The 16,295-nt window shown below is 38.9% G+C and overlaps 1 protein-coding gene across 1 annotated transcript in view; it reads left to right on the forward strand.

Moving 5' to 3' along the window:
• Positions 1 to 16,295, forward strand: part of ush2a (Usher syndrome 2A (autosomal recessive, mild)) — a 328,961-nt gene that overhangs the window by 63,211 nt on the left and 249,455 nt on the right. Inside the window, exons 15-19 of the mRNA XM_065288316.2 lie at positions 850 to 1,008; positions 2,143 to 2,640; positions 5,238 to 5,516; positions 8,744 to 8,913; positions 12,276 to 12,420. Of these exons, the coding sequence (XP_065144388.2) occupies positions 850 to 1,008; positions 2,143 to 2,640; positions 5,238 to 5,516; positions 8,744 to 8,913; positions 12,276 to 12,420 (1,251 nt within the window). The remainder of the gene's footprint in view (positions 1 to 849; positions 1,009 to 2,142; positions 2,641 to 5,237; positions 5,517 to 8,743; positions 8,914 to 12,275; positions 12,421 to 16,295) is intronic.

Here is a 16,295-nt window from a genome sequence, read left to right on the forward strand (position 1 = left end):
TAAAATATATTTTAAAAATAAATTAATTTTAAAGCATTAAAAAATATATTTAGCCCTCCATATATTTCAATCCAAGAAAATATATTTATGTCGCTTTGGAAGAAAAACTTTTTGTTTTTGCACGAACCTGTAAACTATCTTGTTTATCTTACGAGCTTGAAAACATAACAGGTTTAAAAACTAAGGTTTAAATTAAATATATTTTCAACTTCAAAAATATACTTTATAAAATTAATTTGTATTAAGCATATATTTAAAATATGTCAAAGAATAAACTTTTTGCCTTATGTAATTTAAAATTAGAAATGTATTTGCTTGTCCTTGAAATACATTTTGAAATATATGTTGATATATGATGGTTAAAACTAAATGTATTTCCAATTTTAAAAAGATATTTTATTGAGCATTACCTTCTACAAAATGTATTTAGCATATATTTAAAATATATTTTTGGCCAGAGAAATGTATTTTTGCTGTATGGGTAACCTGCTTCCATGATGGCATTGGCGACTTTGGGTTTCAAAAAAGCTCTTCACAAACCTATATGGGTGGTGTCACGGACGCTACTGTACGTCCATTTTTACGTCTTATTTTTTACAGTGTTGGGTTTAGTGCATACAGCACTTAACTTCAAAGAGTCTTAGATCCCTAATGTACCTCTCCAGAATTGTGTTTTTATTAAGTAAGCAATTTTTACACATAACAAATTGTTGCTCCAGTTTATTTGCTGCACATTTTTCTCATTCACTAACAGCTTTGGTGTTTTAACTTTGCGTCTTCCAGAAGTTCTGTCCGTTTTATAAAGCAGATTTATTACCGTATTTATGACACTTATTTACTTTTGTCCAGATCCCAGACAGCAGCCACCTCCACGCGGCCGGCCCCTGAACTCCACAGCCATCGAGTTAAGCTGGAAGCCCCCCGACTCACCCAACAGCAACGCCCTGACGTACACGCTGCTCAGAGATTTAGAGGTTGTCCACGTCGGACACAGTCAGTTCCCATTCGGTCAGTGTGTTGTGCTATTTTTTGTGCAATATTACTGTTTTGGAATAAAAAGAAACTTGAATCCATGTCTTACTGGATTTCAATGAGAATAAGCAACAATAAAAGCGTAAATGCTGCACTATAAAAGCAAACAAGAAAAAGTTTGAAGTTTATGATAAATATAAGTTAAAGGGACACTCCACTTTTTTGAAAATATGCTCATTTTAGATATTACGCCGTGCCTGAAAATAGTCCCCTGCCATTGAAAGTTATTAAGGGGACTATTTTTGGCTGCTGCGTAATATCATTGCGCCTCCTGCAGCCTTGTTACAGCAGCAAAGTCCTTGATTATTACTCCAAAATGGGAGTATAGTTCCTAGCCAAGAAAATCGCAATTTTTTATTTTCTGTCGGTTTAAGTACACAATGTTACTACAGAAGAGTCGAGTTTTAAATGGGAAAAATATAGAAACTCTTTGGTTATTTTTGAGCGTGATACTAATGGTCTAATAAGATTCAATGGATTATGCTAAGCTATGCTAAAAGTGGTACCGCCAGACCAAAAGATTGGCTGAATGGATCCCAAAACAGTAAGAATCAAATGTTTAACTCTAGGGGAGCTGGAAAATTAGCATATTTTCAAAAAAAAGTGGAGTGTCCCTTTAAGAAATATAGTAATATGGAGCTGAATTTAGGACTAATGAAAGTGTCCTAAAGTCATAACTCGCTCGGGTATATTTGTAGCAATAGCCAACAATGCATTGTATGGGTCAATATTACCAAAAGTCATCAGGATATTAAGTAAAGATAATGTTCCATGAAGATATTTTGTAAATTTCCTACCAGAAATAGAAAATGTATTTATCATCAGTAATATGTGTTGTTAAGGACTTCATTTGGACAACTTTAAAGGCAATTATCTTAATATTTGGATTTTTTTGCACCCTCAGATTCCAGATTTTCAAATAGTTGTATCTCGGCCAAATAATGTCTTTATCCTGAGATTCCTGACAATGAAAACATATTTATTCAGATTATGTATAAATCTCAATTTCAATTGACCCTTATGGCTGGTTTTGTTGTCCAGGGTCACATACAGAATATGGGACAGTAGCATTATATCTTATGCAAGTTTTTTGTTCTCTCTCTGATACAGGGTCTATGGTTTACACAGACACAAGCTTGTTACCATACACTTTATACTCTTACCAGCTCATCACCAGCAATATCCGGGCTAACACCAGCAGTACCTCGGTCAGCGTGCGCACACTGTCTGCTGTGCCCGAGCGTGAGGAACTCCAACTCAACCTCATGGGTCGAGCGAGGCCCACCAGCGCCTCCTTCAACTGGACTGAACCCCTAAACGCCACCGGTTTGATAGAGAACTACACGCTGAGCTCAATAAAAGATCTGACGGGAGAAGAGAGGATCCACTACACGGGACTTCAAACAGAGGCTTCTGCTGAGGATCTGCATCCCTTCACTCGATACAACTTCAGCCTGCTGGCCTGCACTAATGGAGGATGTTCTCGCAGCGAGGATCTGATCGTGCTTACTGCTCAGATCCCCCCACAACAGCAACCTGCACCCAGAATCACAACCTTAGGGCCCACACAACTCAAGGTGGACTGGGATCCTCCAACGTTGGCCAATGGTAATGATGCACTCATGCATTTTAGCTATTTTTTTGTTTTGTTTGTTTTTACTGTGCGTTCACACCAGACGCGGAATAGGCGGCAAGCGCGAGTGATTTACATATTAAGTCAATGCAAAGAGTGTTGCAAAATGAGAGTTGAAAAATCTGAACTTTGGCGGATATTCACGCCGCTTTAAGCAATTAAGAGCTTGCTCTAGTAGTGACGTGATTACAGGAAGCGAGCGGAGTCGCAGAAGCCCTTCCCATGACGCAAATTTCCGCGTGAATGTCTCGAATGACTAGAATTTCACTGGCAAATGAAGTGAGTAAACTCAATGGGCCCTATTTTAACGATCTGAAATGCAAGTGCGAAGCGCAAAGCGCATGTGACTTTGTGGGCGGATCTTGGGCGCTGTTGCTATTTTCCCGGCGGGAGAAATAACTCTTGCGCCAGGCGCAAATCAATAAGGGGTTGGTCTGAAGTAGGTTCATTATTCATAGGTGTGGTTTGGGCGTAACGTCAAATAAACCAATCAGAAGGTCATCCAACATTCCCTTTAAACGCAAGTGCGCAAGTTCCATGGCGGGTTGCTATTATTATGACGGATTTACCAGGCGCACGCCAGGAGCGGTTCACAGCCGAGGAGACCGACGTTCTTGTAAGAGCAGTCAAAGACAGAGAAGTTGTTTTGTATGGGGATGGGAGAAACCCGCCCAAATCAGCGTAGGTTAAACAGGCGTGAGAGGAAATAGCCACAATTGTCTCATCAGCTGGCATCCCCATCGTTGCGCCAAGCGCTACAATGATGTCAGGAGACGGGGGAATCCCAAGCTTGCCAGCATAAATCGGGCACGCCGTGTAACGGGAGGTGAATCTGCCTCTACACAGCACATGACGCCAGCAGAGGACATTGCTGCGTCCACCCTCACCGCTGAAAGGGTTTGGGGGCTTTGAAATCGGACCCAAGAAACGCAAGCAAGGTCCAACCCCAAATTAAACTTACAAATCAAGTTCATATACATTAAGGTTTCTTATGAAAACATTTTAATTATTATTTACATAAAATAAACATAATACAGCCACATAACAAACTTATGAAAATATTTTAATCGTTATTTGCATGAGAATTTTTTAACGCAGCCACACAATAAATAAAAACTATCACCACAATGCTCACCACTATGATTCCCCTTATCTCATGTGATAATATTTTTTATTGTAACAATTTATGATTTACAAAAATAACCGTTGCATCTGTGTAGATTAGATAAGCAAAGTGTGTGCGCGTTGTGCACGCTATACATTATGGTCAAGCATGCGCGCTTAAAATAGCATAATGAACCACGTGCAACGCGCCACTGACTTTACACTAGTTTTTTTTGGTCAGTGGCGCAATTGTTTTTTGAAACTGCAAAATAGCATCAGGGATGGTTTGCGCCGGAACACGCCTCCTTTTTTGCGCTGAACCGCCCAGGGAGCGCAAGTTCATTCCCTAGTTTGCCGACGTGCGTCTGTGGAGGGAAAAACCCGCTGTGCGCCGGTGCAAAATACGAATGATACATGCATCACTGACAAAGTCAATTGCACTGGGTGCAAGATAGGGCCCAAAATGTTCAAGCGTTCAACTACACGCGAATAGCGCATTTTTGCCGCATCTACCGCGTCTGGTGTGAACGCACACTTAGTAGTTTGCTTTGTTTTTTATTGTGACCCTGTCTGTGAAATCCAGGTTGAAGTCTGATAATCTAATGATGAGATTAGGAGCATCAAAGTTTGATTTCACATCGAATTGGTGATCTTACATAGAGATTTCAAGGATATATTTTTACAAGGAAGGTTCTTTACATTTTTTGGATGATTTAGAAAACCGCAAATCACAAAAATTACTTGGGTTTTCACATTTGTGTTCGACTCAAACCCATGACCGTAGCATTTCTAAGGAAGTTGCAATAATGTTATACATCGACTTATTTAGTTTAGCAGCGATTCTTTAATGCTCGTGGCGGGGCTGAAACGGCTGTCTTTTCAACTGTCTCCAGCTACATCATTACAATAATGAGAAATACTATTACAGAGATGCTATTTGATCTCAGCCGGGATGAAAATTAATTCCTTACGAACTTTAATCTACAACCAAGAGGCTTGATTAAGGCTCGGGCCATGCTTCATTTCGCAATATAAACTGATGGGAGTACGCAGCAGAAAGAAACATTTCACATTCAAAACAGTTGATTGCAGCTCACAATTACGTATTGCGCCTCGCGCCATTGAAAGCGTCGCAAAATAGCCCTCTGTATATCAATGACTTTAATGCCGGTTATCATGCTTTTTCCCAAATTAGCTCATTAACGTGGACCATTATAAAGTGCCCTCAGAGATTTCTCGCAATGAATTTCCTCTCGGTTTAATTGTGTCTATCTGATTCCCTCGATCTTCCTCTCTTTTCTACATAATTTCATGCAGAAGCTGTAATTGTGCATTGTCAACGGGCGGTCTTACATCTCAATATCTGCCTCTTTCTAAGCCTTAATATGCGATGTAGAAGTTATTGGCATATATATATATATATATATATATATATATGTTTCATGCATGTTTTATTATTTCTCTCCAGGTATAATTATCAGGTATGAGCTGTTCATGCAGCTGCTAAATGAGTCGCAGGGAAATTCCACCAATCACGGTCCTGAGCAAAGGGTTTTCCTCAGTAGCGGTTGGCTCAATCCAATGTCATCGATGAGTTCGGCCAATGAGAATGCTCTAACCCCACCTGAGAGCACTGCGGTGGTGTCGAATCTCGAACCCTATTCCACTTACCACTTCAGAGTGCTTACGGTTAACATGGCGGGCGGTACCCAGTCAGATTGGGCTGTGGGGCGTACGGCAGAGGGAGGTTAGTATGCATGTTGACAACCAAACATACTTAATATAATTTTCAACCTAAAGAGTATACAGCAAAATACAAAACTTGTGGTTTTTTTTTCGGATTTCTTGTTTTTAAAAGAAAGGGATACTCCAGCCAAATATCAATTTTACCCCATGATGTACTCACCCTCAAGCAATCCGAGATACATATGTCAATCATCTTTTAGACAAACACATTTCAAGTTATTTTAGTAAATGTCCTTGCTTTTCCAAGCTTGTAATAGGAGAAAACAGGCATCAACTTTTGACCTTATACCCCAAAAAAGTGCATTCATCCTTCAGAGAGGAAATCCACATGACTCCAGTTGGTTAATAAAGATATTTTGTGGGTAACTGATGCGATATTGTAAGGAAAATATCAATATTTCAAACTTCAGTTATCAGTAATGGCGGTATATTGGACTTAAGCAATTCACGCAAGAGTTTTAATGTGGTGAGCGCTCGTTGCCATCACAAATCGAATCCAAGATGGCGTTGTTACTGGAAGCTAGTTATTATAATTTATAAAGTAAAAAATATGGATTTTGTTTTTTACAATATTGCATCGATTACACGCAAAAGGCCTTTATTAACCCCTTAGAGTCGTGTGGATTGCTTCTTTAAGGGATGGATGCACTTTTTGGGCCTGATCCTTGTTTTCTCCCAGTATAAGCTTGGAAAAGCAAAGACATTTACTAAAATAACTCCAAATGCGTTTGTCTGAAAGCTGATGGATGTGTGTATCTCTGATTGCTTGGTTGAGTACATCATGGGGTAATTTTGATATTTGTCTGGAGTGTCGCTTTAAAAAGGCCCAAGCTGAAAGATTGCATTAAACGGGAACCTCTTTTCATTTAATTTTATATCCAAAGAGATTATGAAACAAATTATGCTAAACAACAATCCAAACAGTTTGCAATAAACAGGTTTTGTGTTTCATAGGGCACAAACATTGTTCAGTACCTCTGAGAAAGCTTTGCATCTTCGGTTTTTATTTAGATAGGGGTCCCGGAGGAATGATTTGGAGGGGATGCTTATTAAGCAGAGAGAGGATATATGGGTAGTGTTACAGCGTAGAATGACAGTTCCTGAAATACGGAAACTAGGAATTAGCATAAACATGTGAGGGGATTGTTTGTGCAGGATTCATTTTCACCACAAGTGCATCACAGGAAGAAGCAGTGCGGCCACAAATAGGAGATCCATTTAGTGTTTCTGTCAACTTCCTCTCCATATTTTGACAATCATACCAAACTATTTTTATTTTTTGGGCTTGTTTTTTGTTTGACGAGAAACACTTGAGTTTGTGAGTTTCCATGTAAAATGTTATATCACAAAACAATATTTCTGTCTTTACAGTACACGACCAAGTGTCTGCTTTCAAATGAGACCAAACTTTGTTTTTTTTTAGCAAAGGCTTCATGAACTATATCTATTTTAGATTCGCTATGACTTTTTTTTTAAAAGAAGCGAATGCATAAGAGGTTAAGAGGGAAAATCAGTAGTATTGTTGTCTTGGTTTACTGTAAAATATTTAAACATGTACTTTTAAAGCAAACATTTTATAAAAAGATGATGATGACCCCTTTGGTAAAATTGTTTATCAAAATATATTTTCTGTTCTTTGTTTTTTTTTATTATAACCCTTATTGTTTGATAAAAAAATTCCAGCTTGACCAAGCTTGAAGTTTGTACAGCTCTGCTGGTCTTAGCTGGTATAATGGTGCTTTTCCATTGCATAGTACCCCACGGTTTGGGTCAGGTAAGCTTGCTTTTGGGGGCTTTTCCACTGGGTGCAGTACGTTGTACCTATTCCTTTTTTTCAGTACCACCTTGGTTGGGGTTCCAGCCGACCCGAACACTGTAGATTTGTTTTACACAGAACTTTGGTTACATTTGCATGATTTTTCTTTTGACACAGCAAATGGACCACTTCTCAATAATTTTGCTTTGTTTCCTTTCATTTCAGAAATGCATGTTTTACTAACTTAATGGCAGGGTGCATGATCTTGATCTTTGAAATCAGCTAAACAAACATGCCCCTACCCCAATAAAATCTGGACCTTTTTTCGATAGACCCGCCCCACACATACGCAACCCAGGCAACGCCGCTTACTGCTGATTGGCTAAAAGTGTGTTTAGGTACTTGGTCCGACTTTCTTTTCCCAAGACGGGTTTTTTGACACTTTTTAGCTGGTCAGGGTTTCCAACCACCTTAAACCAGCTTGACCAAGCTTGAAATTTGTACAGCTTTGCTGGTCTTAGCTGGTATAATGGTGCTTTTCCATTGCATAGTACCCCACGGTTTGGGTCAGGTCAGCTTGCTTTCGGGGGCTTTTCCACTGGGTGCAGTACGTTGTACCCAATACTTTTTTCAGTGCCACCTCGGTTGGGGTTCCAAGTGACTCGAACCCTGTAGATCACTGATTGGTCTGAGAGAATCGTCAGTACCAGCGTCATTGCTATAATGTAAAAGATTAGCTTTACCTTCATGCTAGCTTGCGCTGTCTCGAGTAAACCTGTGGTCATCTGTGCTTTGCTGTAAGTTCCCAAACTCCCTTTTAGCAATGAAAAACATCCACAGGTTGTGAATCAGGAGCACCATAACAGTTTTTTTCCAGACTTGCATTTTGTGGCGGCACATTTGCCATGTGCACGTCCACATATATGCTTAAACGCAACTTAAATGAGCGTCGACTGACGGTATGGGTGTTTGTACAGAAACTGTCATGTGAGACAGAGGTACTGATAAACGCGATGTGCAAACATCTATGTGTTGGGGTCAATTTTAATTTTGTGGCCGACTGAGAAATAAATGAATGCATGGGGATGTATAGCATTCCAACAACGCTCTCACTCGTATGAAGTCACAGCAGTAGGCAGCGCAAATATAGCAACACGCCTATAATCCCTCTCACTCTGAAGTGTTACTAAACCAGATAGAAAAGCTAACCAAGCCAAAGTGAGGTGAGCTGGCCCAACCTAAACCGTGGGGTACTAGTAGCTAGTTTAAGCTGGTCCTCCCAGCCTTGCAAAGCTGGTGAAGCTGGTTTTTCAGCCTGGTCCAGCTGGTCTGCCAGCCTGCTTTTTTAGCAACTAAAACCAGTCTGGGAGACCAGCTTAAACCAGTCCACCTTACATTAGTAGGGTGTTTATTTCTATTGTTACTTTAACTAACCACATTAGTAAGTTAATTTATTTTGTGTTATTTCACAGTGCCAGAGTTTATGGCTTCTCCTCAAGTGACCGCTGTATCCTCATCCTCTCTCAAAGTGAGCTGGGAGACACCACGGGACAAAGACGTCAGGGGTGAAGTGACTGAATACAGAGTCAACCTTCAACAGGAACAAATGTCCAGCCCATACGTTCCTCCTATAGTCACACAGGTATCCAGACCAGCACAGAGAACCTAAGCTAAAATCGAATGCTTTGATATTTTGTTTTGCACAGATCTTTGGTTATATTTGCATGATTTTTCTTTTGACACAGCACATGGATCACTTCTCAATGATTTTGCTTTGTTTATTTTCATTTCAGAAATGCATGTTTTACAAGTTAAAGGCAGGGTGCATGATCTTGAATGTTGATATTTGAAATCACCTAAACAAACACGCCCCTACCCCAATAAAACTGGACCTTTTTTTTGATAGACCCAGTGTTAATTTCGTTGACGAAGACGATGACGAAAAATATTCGTCAACGAACCTTTTTTCACGGACGAAGACTAAATAAAAACTAAATAAAAGTCAGATATGACGACGAAGACTGTAACGAAATATAACTGACACTTTAGTCAACGAATAAAAATAAGACGAAAATGTTAGGGAGGGACGAATGGAGAAGAGATCCAATCAGAGCTACTCATTTTGTGGGGAAAGTTTTGTGGGATCCAATCAGAGCGAATCTTTGAGGGTAGGTTGATCTACGCAGGCAGCAGGCAGTAGAGGCATTTTAAAAACCCGCGGCAAAATTCGTTTTCACGACAGGTTGTTTACATTATATTTAGTTGTACAGTCTTCGTTACCCAGCTTTGGCTGATTTCAGATGACTTCGCTCGTTAGCAACACGCTAACGTGTTGCGATGCACCCGGTCTGAAGACATGTCTCATTAACAACAACAATGTCAGAGCTAGCGTCTAATCTGGTCACACTTCAAATATGACAAGACGACAGCCTGTAAAGACGACTCATCCAGAAATACATGCGAAGGTAAACATGCACGCTAAGGTTATTTTATAAGATAAACCACCGTGTTTTCGCTAATCTTGGTATAACATAGAAACGAAAGGAATACACATCTGAACTGTATTGATTGTATTGGGTTGTCTGAATTAATACTGAGTATAAATATTCAGTGTCCTCAAATTGAATGAAATGTGTAACGTTACTATTATAGTAGATGTTGTGGTTTTACATGACTGGACAAAGTGCATGTGTAAGTGCGTGTGTGTGTCTCTGTCTGTGTGTCTGCGCGCGTGTGTATCTGTGTGTGCATGTCATTTAGGGACAATGCATATCTTTTTCAGGGACCATGGATATTTTTTAGGTAGAGCGGGCCTTATGCTTATTTTATGTGATATTATCTTTTGTGAAAAAGCCACGGTCAGTTTTTTTGACATTAAGAATAAAATAAAATATGTGTTTTCTTTAACAACCATTAACTCTTTCCCCGCCATTGACGAGATATCTCGTCAATTAAGAGAAAACGCTTCCCCGCCAATGACGAGATTTTCCGTCTTTCCGCAATACCGGTATTATCCAACTTTTTATGCAACTTTTTAAAACCGGAAGTATTGCCCTATGGCAAGCTGCTGCATGTCCGTGTCTGTTTTAAAGATCGCTCTGAATGGGATCTCTATGAAAAATCCGTCATAAAAATGGAATTATCTCTGCTTTTTGCTCAAAATATGGTGTTTTTGCAAAAACCTACCCATATTCAAAAGCTGATTGCAAAAGAACCACTAAAGGTAGGATGAAACGGTTTTTTTTTGTTTGAAAGCAGAGGGTCTGTTCTTTCATTTGGTATATTGTATGTTTATTTATTTAAAGAAGAACATTTTCTGGAAGGCATTAAACTTTGGTGAAAATCATGAAAAACGCTGGCGCTGGCTGGCAACTTTTTTTAAAAATGCTGGCGGTGAAAGAGTTAAATCTGTCTCTGTATTGCATATTCAAACCTTAATACCATTCCATACCAGACTAAAAAACTTAAGACTAGACTAAGACTAAAACTCTTATGATATTTCGTCGACTAAAACTAGACTAAGACTAAAATATTTCAGATGACTAAAATAAGACTAAAACTAAATGGTGTGTTATTCAAAAGACTAAGACTACATCAGAATTTGCTGCCAAAATTAACACTGGATAGACCTGCCCCACACATATGCATCCCAAGCAACGCCCCTTAATGCTGTTTGGCTACAAGTGTGTTTAGGTACTCGGCCCGACTCCCTTTTCAAAAGTGTTTTTCAAAAATCATGCACACCACCTTTAAAATGCCACATCCATAAATTGGTATGCTCAACCAATTTTTACCTAATTTTAATGGATAACATGTTGAAAATGTTTTAATAATAAGCAGATTAAAGGTGCAGTGTGTAATTTTTAGAATGATCTCTTGACAGAAATGCAAACTAATATACAAAACTATATTATCAGGGGTGTATAAAGACCTTTCATAATGAACCTGTTTTTATTACCTTAGAATGAGACCTGTTTTTATCCTCATACACAGAGGTTCCCCTTACATGGAAGTCCCCATTTTGTGCCGCTATGTTTTTTTACAGAAACTCTTAACGGACAAACTTTTTTACTAAGTTATCTTCAACGGTGATATGTTTGTCCTGTGGCGGCTATTGTAGTTTCTCTATGCATTTCAAAAGCGAAGGGTGAGCTGTAAACTGAGTTGTTGGTTGCAATTTGCAACCTCACCACTAGATGCCACTAACATTTACACACTGCACCTTTATGTATTATAATAAAAAATAATCGTAAAATGTAATTTTTTAAGTGGATAATTTAGGTTTTACTTTGTTATATGTAAAGGTGTAGTACTCTAAGTTCAGATGAATTTTATTTGCACACAGTCAGGGCTTTCATAGGTAAATTTTTTAAGATTATCCATATTGATATTGTGATGACATATGATTAATATGCAGATAAATATATGAATTTATTTAAAATACAATCCTATTGTGTTTCATAAGCAAGTAGTAAAAGCGTCTGACTGTGGCTTAGTGGAGTTTGTAACTTAGGAATCGTGAACTGATTTTCGTCCCTCGTAACCTTTACTTTTTTTTTTTGTCCAGTTACTCATTTCCATAGCTTGTGGCTTGTGTCCCTGTATGCATGTGGCGTGGGCTGAACTGTCCAGAAAGGTCTCCTCTATTACTCATGTGAATCTTTGTGTTCCTTTATTCTCGTTCAGGTAGAAAACCTTTAAAGGTTAAAGTAACGCCATCTCCCGAATGTTCATATTTAAACCACTGTTTTCCATATCAGGATCACCTTTACTGTCTTCATGGCAAGGATATTTCTTTTAGATGACGTCTACACAACAGTCATCTGAACCATCATCTTTTTAATTGAATTTCGTTATCTTAGATTTTAATTAGGTTGATAAGTGAATGTTAGCATTGATGATGTTTCCATCATTATTCTGCAGATATCCACTTTATTTAAATATGTCAGGTCATGCAGGTTTTTAGTTGGTGTACTAATTTTTGCATGTGTGTTTTTATGTCAGGTGCTGTACAGCGGCTCAGCACAGGAGCGGAGTTACACAGCAGCAGGACTGAAGCCCTATGAGCGCTACAGTTTTACCGTGACCGTGTGCAACAGACAGGGCTGTGTGAGCAGCCAGCCTGAGTCAGGCCGAACTCTGCCCTCTGGTGAGTCCCATCGAATTGACTTTACACCCCACAGCTTCCACAGTGTGCCTGTATTTTATGAATATGGGCCCTTATAGCTTCATGAGCTGGTAATGCAATGGTTAAATTTAGAGCTTTTGTAGTGAGTATTCATTATCTCATTCTCCAGTGAACTTAAAGTGGAAATTTCACAAGACTTTTTTAAGATGTCAAATAAATTTTTGGTGTCCCCAGAGAGTATGTATGTGAAGTTTTAGCTCAAAATATCATATAGATAATTTATTATAACATGTTAAAATTGCCACTTTGTAGGTGTAAGTAGGTGTTTGTCCTTTTAAATGCAAATGAGCTGATCTCTGCACTAAATGGCAGTGTCGTGGTTGGAAAGTGCAGATTAAAGGGCGGTATTATCCCCTTTTGACATCACAAGGGGAGCCAAATTTCAATTACCTATTTTTCAATTGCTTCCAGAGAATGGTTTACCAAAACTAAGTTACTGGGTTGCTCTTTTTCACATTTAATAAGTTGAAACAAGCACTGGGGACCCAATCAGGGGCGTAACTATCGGTAAGCAGGGTAAGCGTTGCTTACGGGCCCGGACCTATCACATATTCGTTGCTATCCGCTGTTCCCAGGCTTTCTCACGGGTTTTCAACGGGGCCGTCCGGGGCTAAGCCCCGGCACATAGGCTGAAGGTCTCGCTCTGCTCTTGCCAGTGTACCAGCTGCGCTTGTGCGTGTGCACTGAAGTGAAGGGAATAATGCGTTTTCCATTCATTATAGGGCATACTCACCAACGCAAGTTTAACGATTTGCGCGAACAGATTACATATAAAGTCAATGCAAAGACGCAACCAGGTGCGTTCTCACAGGGCCCTTTAATCCGCCCTTTAATTGCAGCGAAAACACGTGCTTTCCCCTTTAGACGCGTCTTCGCGCAACTCAAGCTAAAAAACTCAACTGCAAGAACGCGCTCTCACACAGGATCATTTGACATTGTAGAGGAGAGAGAGAGCGAGCGAGAGAGAGAGAGGTAAGAATGGTGCCCACGTCGTGAAAACTTAATAGAAGACTAGAAACACGTAAAGAATTAAAGTATTTGTCACTCACATTTAATTACAGTGTGTTAACTGGATAACACTGGATATAACTCATTGTATAAGCATAGTTTAATAAAATAATGTATTTTGATTACACAAATCAAACCTAACTATATGATTGTTTTAGCTGCTGACCAGCATAGGGAATCTCTATGGCTAATTTATAAGACATGTAAGAGTCTTTTTGGGTATCTTATGCCTAGAATCATTCAAGGAGGTTAATTCGTTTAACTTCCTTTAAAGTTTGATCAATTGTGCATAATGACACGTGGAACAAATGGATATAGGGTGTCAAACTCATAGATTTGCATCATTTAAAATTCAGATGCTCTTTTTAAAATATTTGGGGTCAACCTCTGGCACAGCTTTAAAGCTGAAACTGATCAAATCCTATCAGAGGTCCAGAATGTCACTGAAACACACCAGTGGCTTTGCTGTCATCAGTATTAAACATGTTACCCATCGAAGTACCCCTCCCCGCAGAGCCCCCCCACATAACAAATCCCAATTTAACCCCTGAATGTAAGTGAGCATCTTTTTTATGTATTTAGACTTACAGTAGGTGTATGTGTGTGTGTAGTCATAGCAGTGAGTAACAAAATGTTATAGTGTGCTGTCACCAGCAGTGTTGTTTGGTGCGCTGTCACCGATGTTATGTTTTTGTTGTGGTGCGCGTAGGCTATTTCTGATTTTGTCAGTCATCTCATGTCTCTATGATCCTGTCCTGTCCCATTCATTGTAGCCTGCTTGTGGACATTGCATCATCAAGTGCTGTAGTAAAGGGCCCGCCTTGATAATCCTGCTTAGGGGCCCGGTGTTGGCTCGTTACGCTACTGGACCCAATTATAGCACTTAAACATGAAAAAGTCAGATTTTCATGATATGTCCCCTTTAACTAAAAATAACTCAATTTATTTACTTGGGTGGCAAAACTGCATTAAATTTAACTCTTGTTTGCAGTTAAAATATCTTATATTAAATTGCATATCTCTTACCCACTTCAGTTGTTTCTGTTAAAGCGTCATAAAACACTAACCAACACTTTTTTTTTTAATGTTAACAAAGTTAGTTGTGTTGACATCATAGAAGACAATGTTAGTATCTGTTAATTTTAACATTAGGAGAAAACTAGTTCATTTTGAGCTTTTTTGTGATATTTTTGTCTTCCGGGTTTAAACTCCACATCGTGTAAACTCCATGTCCTGAGGACTTTTCATTATCTTCAAACACACTATTATTTCAACTATAAAATAAATTATATATTCAATTTAATTATTTCTGTAATACTGCTATTCTTAGTAAATCTTAGCCGTTCTTTTCACAGCATCCGTGCCCATTAAGTAGCATTTTTCAAAATGATAGTGAGGTAGACTGGAGCTGAAACAGTGGGGTTTCATGACGCTTTGCAATATAAGAAAATCAGGTTAATTAAAGATATATTCTCTGACAATACATTTTATACAAATGGTCAGTGTTTATTAACTTGTGGGCGCTTAGTCTACTTATTTACAGTGTCTAAATGTTAGAAAGATGAACGATAGTCTTTGCAATGCATAATTTACATTTGTGAATTTGTCAGATGAATCTAAAGCGTCTTACAGTGCATTCAGGTTATACATTGTATTAGTGTAGTAGGGTTTAAAGCTCAATGGCAGAGTAAGTTATATACCAAGATTGAGTACACCTATTACTATGTATAGGCGACAATTTTCAATATGGCCGCTCTGGTGACGGAAATCTCGCCTTCCAGGTAAAATTCCAGGAAAAATAACCAATAATTGGGAAACTGATTATTCTCTGTGTGCAGGGCTCTATAAAGTCATGTAAAGCCAACCTGTGCCGATGCGCAGTAGCTCAAGTGACCTTAAAATGCGTTTTTTTGCGCAGTTTAGGCTTAAGAAGCAAAAGTTATGGTACAGCACGATATTTTAGAGATATCTGTCTTTCCTTATACAAACAGACTGAAATAACTCCCCGGAGGCGTTGCAAACATGGCCGTCTGGTGGCATGACTTCCCTTAGGGGACCTTGCTATGTATATTGTTCATATTCCACCGTTTTTGTCCTCTTAGAACCAATCCCAGCACTTCTGCTTTCATCATTTTGCAAATAATATATGCACACACAAGATTCATATGTGTGTGTGCGAGCACTCAACATCCAATTACGTTCGCAAACTATATGTTTTCATCCAAGGGAGAAGAACCCAATAGATGTTAATTCTTATGTTAATATTAATGAACCGCCTTTAATGGAAAGTGTCTGTCATTACTCACAGTCAGATTGTTGAATACGTCCCCCTCAGTGAGGGTCGGGACGGACCACTTTTAATTGTGTACGTAAACCCTTTGGCAAAGTGGAGCACATATGGTCTGGCCTGCTCTCAATTGAGCGGAAAGGCTTTTATCTCAAAGGAATACAAACTAAAGCTATTTTACATTCACTCTCAGGTTATCTCTATTATTTTCATATTTTCAAATTGATGAATTTTGAATAGTCAAGCGGTCTGAGGAAATGCGGTTCGATCTTTACACAATTTCGGAAAGTGTGTCATCAAGACTACTACTTTATTTTTTATCTCTCCCTCTTTCTCTGGTGCTCAACTCTTGAACTATGGTTGGACTGGATGCAAGGGTGTGGTTCGTGTTTTCTTTTTTATTTATAAAAAAGATGAACCTAACTATTCAAATAGTTTAGTTTTATTATTTGCATTTGTCATGTTTTTTTTTTATTTAAGTCTATTCCACTGGTAGGAACCGGACTGTAGATCACTATACGGCAATATGTATTTCTAGAGG

This window comes from Paramisgurnus dabryanus, chromosome 17, assembly GCF_030506205.2.
Source record: "Paramisgurnus dabryanus chromosome 17, PD_genome_1.1, whole genome shotgun sequence".
NCBI lineage: Eukaryota > Metazoa > Chordata > Actinopteri > Cypriniformes > Cobitidae > Paramisgurnus > Paramisgurnus dabryanus.